The sequence below is a fragment of the Hylobates moloch genome, unplaced genomic scaffold, assembly GCF_009828535.3.
Source record: "Hylobates moloch isolate HMO894 unplaced genomic scaffold, HMol_V3 SCAFFOLD_4602, whole genome shotgun sequence".
Lineage (NCBI taxonomy): Eukaryota > Metazoa > Chordata > Mammalia > Primates > Hylobatidae > Hylobates > Hylobates moloch.
This window is the reverse complement of record NW_026656877.1, coordinates 1-5,383: the sequence shown is the minus strand read 5'-3', so window position 1 is coordinate 5,383 and position 5,383 is coordinate 1. Positions and strand designations below refer to the sequence as shown.

The window sequence follows — 5,383 nt, the reverse complement described above, 5'->3', positions numbered from 1 at the left end:
CTCCCCTGGGATCCTGCAGCTCCAGGTCCCTGTGGGTGGGGTGGGGGCTGGGAACCTATGAACATTCTGCAGGGGCCACTGTCTTCTCCACGGTGCTCCCTTCATGCGTGACCTGGCAGCTGTAGCTTCCGTGGGACTTCCACTGCTCCGACGTCAGGCTCAGGTAGCTGCTGGCCGCGTACTTGTTGTTGCTCTGTTTGGAGGGTGTGGTGGTCTCCACTCCCGCCTTGACGGGGCTGCCGTCTGCCTTCCAGGCCACTGTCACGGCTCCCGGGTAGAAGTCACTTATGAGACACACCAGTGTGGCCTTGTTGGCTTGGAGCTCCTCCGAGGAGGGTGGGAACAGAGTGACTGTGGGCTTGGCCTTGGGCTGACCTGCGGGGTGGACAAGGGGCAGGGGGTCAGAGTTCTGGTGTCCACCTGGGGAGCCCCTGACCTCAGTATATGATGAGGTGTTGGGGTGCCCTTGTTCAGGGACTCTGCGTCCGAGGGTCTATGCCATGCAGAGGGGTCAGGGTGTTTTCCACCATGTCCTGATCTGCACTGGGAGCTGTTTCGCCTTAGACACCTGATCACCTGTCCTGAGATCTCTCGGGGCCTTGGCCCCCCACACCGACATCTGACCCTCAGCTCCCTGACCCTGTCCCCTCCTGCCATCCTGACAGATAAAGAGAGCTCTGTGTCTCTACTGCACAGCAAACTCTGGGGTTACTTTTCTGGCCTGGCTCCTCAGCTCTGTGGGATGCTGGGGCCTTTTGGTCCCTCAGGCTGTTCCAGCCAAATGTGTGTTCTGGAGCCTGTGTATGGGGCAAGGGCCTGGGGGGATCAGAGAGCCTGTCTGCTGTCCTGGGCTTTCTCTTATTCCGTGGAGTCTTTTCTGGCATCCCCCACACGTCTCGGCTATCTGGTCATAGCAGTGGGGCTTTCACGCTGTGGACTCTGCCCCTCTGATCCCCCTGGGCACAGGGGATATGTCCTAAAGAGACCCAGGAGCCCGCCCTTCCCTCACATCCTCTCTTTTGGTGACCCTTTCCCTGGCTTTCTGGTGTCCAGAGTCTGCTTCTCCCTTCTCCCTCCTGACGGGGTTTCCTGAGTCTCAGGCTGGCTCAGGGCTGAGTCCCTGGCAGCCCCCAGACACCCAGGGCAGCCCCTCCACCTCCTACCTCGTTCTGGGTCTGGATTCTGGTTCTGGGTCCCAGCCCTGTGATTCCTGAGCATCAGCCCCAAGGGCACTGGGTCCTTGTAAAGTCTCCCAGGAGGTGCCTCCCTCAGACCCCTTGTTCCCGATTCCCCAGGAGATGGAACCCAAGTAACCCAAGGGCAAAGCTGTTCCGACAAGAACCCAGACTGAGGAGGCCAGAACAGAACAAGACTTAGAGACCCAGCCTGCGCCTGTCAGAGAGACAGACAGACAGACAGACAGACAGACAGAGATGAGGCTCAGTAGGTCATTCTATCCAGTCCCCTGGCCCTGCGGTCAGAGGTGAAGTGGTCGTAGTGACCTGCTGAGGCAGGCGAGGGTCCGAACAGGGAGGGCAGAGGTCCTTTCTCAGGCCTGGGATCCAGGGAGAAAGCCTGACCACAAGTTGAGACAAGACACAGAAACAAACAAAAACAGCAGAAATTGTCCCAAGAGCGGGGAAGGAGAGGGGAGAAGAGACTCACCTAGGACGGTCAGCCTGGTCCCTCCGCCGAACACCCAACACTGTGACACAGGCTCATACAAAAACCCTCCCTAGGACGCCCCTAACCCCAGCCCCCACTGCAGCTGTGAAGGAGGAAGCTGGGGCCACTGGCCCTGGTGGCATCTGCTCATGAGGGAGTCCACATGGCCCCCACACTCAACCCACAGAGAGAAGGGGACCGGTGACATCCTGTGACCCACAGCAGGATCCCTGGAAATCCAGGCTTCTGGAGGACACTGGGATCTTGAATTCGTTTTTTGCGCCAACCTTCACTCAGGCCCAGGGTTGAATTTATTAGAGGGCATTAGTGTCGCTAAGGAGTGAAATTCCACAGATGGGATAGGTGGTCTCTTCTCTGCAAGGTTGAACCAAGCCATGGTTCAACTTTTGGTAACACCATGGGGTGGTGCAGAGGGTGCCCCTCTCCTCCCATGGAGAGGCTGGTTGCCCTAGAGTGCAGTGTTCTGGGAACCTTCGTGGGTTTCAGCCCCACCTTCTGGTGTAGTTCTAGTTGGATAGGCCTTGTCAGTGAGACCTGGCTGGTCCCAGTATGAAATGCCAGTCACATCTTTTAGGATAACCTTGGGAGCATCCCTGCACCCCTGAATCTGGCCTCATGTTGGGTGGGACAGCTGAGGTGGTGGCTGCCGTTGTCTTTTTCAAATGGGCGACATGAGGGAGCCTCCAGAATGTGGTTTCCAAATACCACCTCTCACTAAGGGAAGGGAGATCAGTGGGGGATCCCAGGCCTGGGGCAGGAAAGACACATAAGACAACTAAGAAAGGGACATAATAAGACAGAACCTCTTATCCTCTGAGTAATCAGGAGCCATTTCATCCCCTGGGGCCATGTGAGGAAGTCTGAAGCCACTTGGGGAGACTTCCCCTGGGAAAATATTCATCATTGGTGGCCACCTGTCATCATCAATTAAATATAATGATAGTGGCTTCAAAAACATTAGATGTCTTGAATCCTAGAGTTCACCATGAGAGAAGACATGAACTATTCACCCTGGAAGGATGGCTGGGCCCTGGATCTTCTGTGTGCAAAGTGGCTCCTTCCTAGAGCATGAAGCACACTCCTGGGTGAACAGAGCCCAGCTGCAGACCCCTGACATCACAGACACTCCCGCAGCGCTCATGAGAAGGAGGTGAACTGAAGCCTCAACCCTCTGCCTTCCTTCCCTTCTGAGGGATGTAGCTATTGACCATCCTATGCAGCTAACATTACCACAAGAGTGGCAGTCTGACATGGTGACTCTGCTGGTAGTAGCCCCATGTCCTTGGAAGCTATTTTGCAATGTCCAGTCGGAATCAAGTTAATCCCCTTCATGCTAGAATCATTTTCCAGGAAAATGAAAGCTGAGGGAAGCCCTAGGTTCCTGCTCCAGGAGGCGTGGCTGTATTGCAGCCGGGGGAAGGTCTCCAGACAGCTGTCAGATCCTGCAGCTCCTGTCTTGCTGGGAGGCTCTAGAGAAATTGAGGAGATATTCACCAGTGACAACCAGCCTGACGGCACGTGCACCCATCACCATTTGATGCCATATTGCTCCTCATATAAACTTAAACCCCCAAATACCAACAGCACCAACATGTAACTAAGTCAATGCACTTCTGGTGTTTGTGATGCCTTTGAGGAGACCCTGCTTATTTTTCGATATTAGGGAATTAGCGATAATTTCTATTTAGGTTTGGAAATGATATTATATTTTAAGGTCCATGTCCTTCCAGGACAGTAATGGAGTACTTACAGGTGAACAGATCTGATGTCTGGTATTTTTTTCTAAATATTGTGTAAGGGAGAATTTATTTTGCTGTGGGTGGGTCGGCATCATCTGTGAATTGCTTATTTTGAGTGCTGGGTGATGAGAACATGGGACATTATTATTTTTCTGTCTCCTTATTTATATGTTCAAAGTTTTTCATAATATAAACTGATAACACAGGTCAGTCTTTGGACAGCTGCTGGGTGTGGAGTAGACCTTGGCCTTGTACTCAGCAGGGCTATGGAACTGGTCCTCCTTGGGTGGTCTTATTTTCTCATTTGTGAAATGAGTTTAGACAGGGTTTGTGGCCACTAGAACCCTTCAGCCTTCTTCTAATTCAGAGGCTGGGATTTGGATCAGGGGTGGTGCTGTGATCAAGCACCAAGGGGTCCTTTCTCTGCCTCATTGTGACTGCAGAGCTTCCTGTCTTTGTGGGCTCTGTCCCTGGCCTGTCGGGACCACCCAGCAGCTCTGGTGAAGGCAGCTGCCACATCCCTGATGTGCTGGAGGCAGAGATGGGGAGTCTAAGTTTGCCGGGGCACTAAGAACGCACAGTCATCCAGGGCCTCCATAGAAGTTTGGGTAGGAAGGCTCCACCACTGTGAACAAGGGAGGGAGAAGGTCCCAGTGGGCAGGAGGGTCTGGGGGAGATGAGTGCTCATGGATGCCTCACCTTGCCTGTAGCCCTCCGCCCACATTCACACAGCCCTGACCCAGTCTGGCCCAGCTCCAACTCTCGTCATGAATTTGACACAGCCTCCTTCACTCCTTGAGCCTGACCCAGAGCCTACAGCCATCTTATCATATACCTGTAACACCTTTGTTCTTAAATCTCACTTTATGTTCCATAAACTAGTTCCACGACATACTAGTATCTTGCAGAATATTATGGGGCTTTTAGAGGTGCCAGATGGATAAATGTGACTTTAGAAAAGTAAAGCTTTACCGTAGGAAATTATTTCCCTAGTAGAGAACTTTTCATTGCCTTTACTTGGCTAACATGCATTGTCAAGTCTAGGAAATGCACCTGTATGTTTCATTCTCCAAGCCTTCTCAGGGCATCCCGGTGGCAGCACAAGTATGGACTCCTTTCCTGCTAAACGGTCTCGTGTGGAATGGGGATTTTCAACTCTGTTCCTGCTGAGACCATGACATTGACTCATAGGTGCTCTTCACTCTTACTTCTGCCTCTAGCACACATCTGGGCTCCCCAGAGACCCCTTCACTTCTCCTGATTTCCCTGTCAGGACTGTCCTGCATTCTGATGCTGGGCCGTGGTATTTCACAGTTTGGCAAGAGCTACATCCCACCAGGTGCTTGAAGGACAACGTGAAGCTCTGGATCATGGATTCCCCTGACCCAGAGAGCTCACTGGAGTCACTGGCTTGTTGCACAGGGTCAGGGATGCCATGGCAAGGACGTGGAATCTGACCAAGAGCGGACCTATCCCCTGTCCCAGACCAGCAACTCTTCAGCCCAGAGACCCGAGCAGACACAGAAGGCATGCGAGCAGTGCCGTGTGATGCGTGGTTAGGTTTCTATTGAAAGGCGGAATCTAGGAGAGTGGGACACCCCCCTGGTCCCAGCCAGGCCAGGCTGGTGGCTCAGGGGTACAGTGGAGAGCTGAGGAAGGGGTGTCTGGGTGAGGAAGGCCCCACCTGCAGAGATGCCCAGGGAACTGAGAACCCCTTCACCTAGGCAACTTTCCACTGGGTTCAGGATTCTTTCCACCCCAAATTGAGAACCCAGGAAAGGCTAGGAATTATATGTGAGAAAAGAAAAAATGAGATAAAACAAGATTTCTGATTGACAATGAGAATATTTATTGAGGGTTTATTGAGTGCAGAGAGAAGGGCTTGATGCCTTGGGATGGGGAGAGAGACCCCTCCCCTGGGATCCTGCAGCTCCAGGTCCCTGTGGGTGGGGTGGGGG

The 5,383-nt window shown here is 53.1% G+C and overlaps 1 gene segment (V, D, J or C); it reads right to left on the bottom strand.

The window, feature by feature from the left end:
• Positions 1–9: 9 nt before the first annotated feature.
• Positions 10–1,735, bottom strand: LOC116465352 (immunoglobulin lambda constant 1-like; the record flags this gene model as incomplete). The annotated part of the segment is given in 2 exon segments: positions 10–375; positions 1,666–1,735. Coding segments are annotated over 2 exon segments (390 nt in total), but the record flags the coding sequence as incomplete, so codon positions are not given.
• Between the last annotated feature and the right edge of the window lie 3,648 nt (positions 1,736–5,383).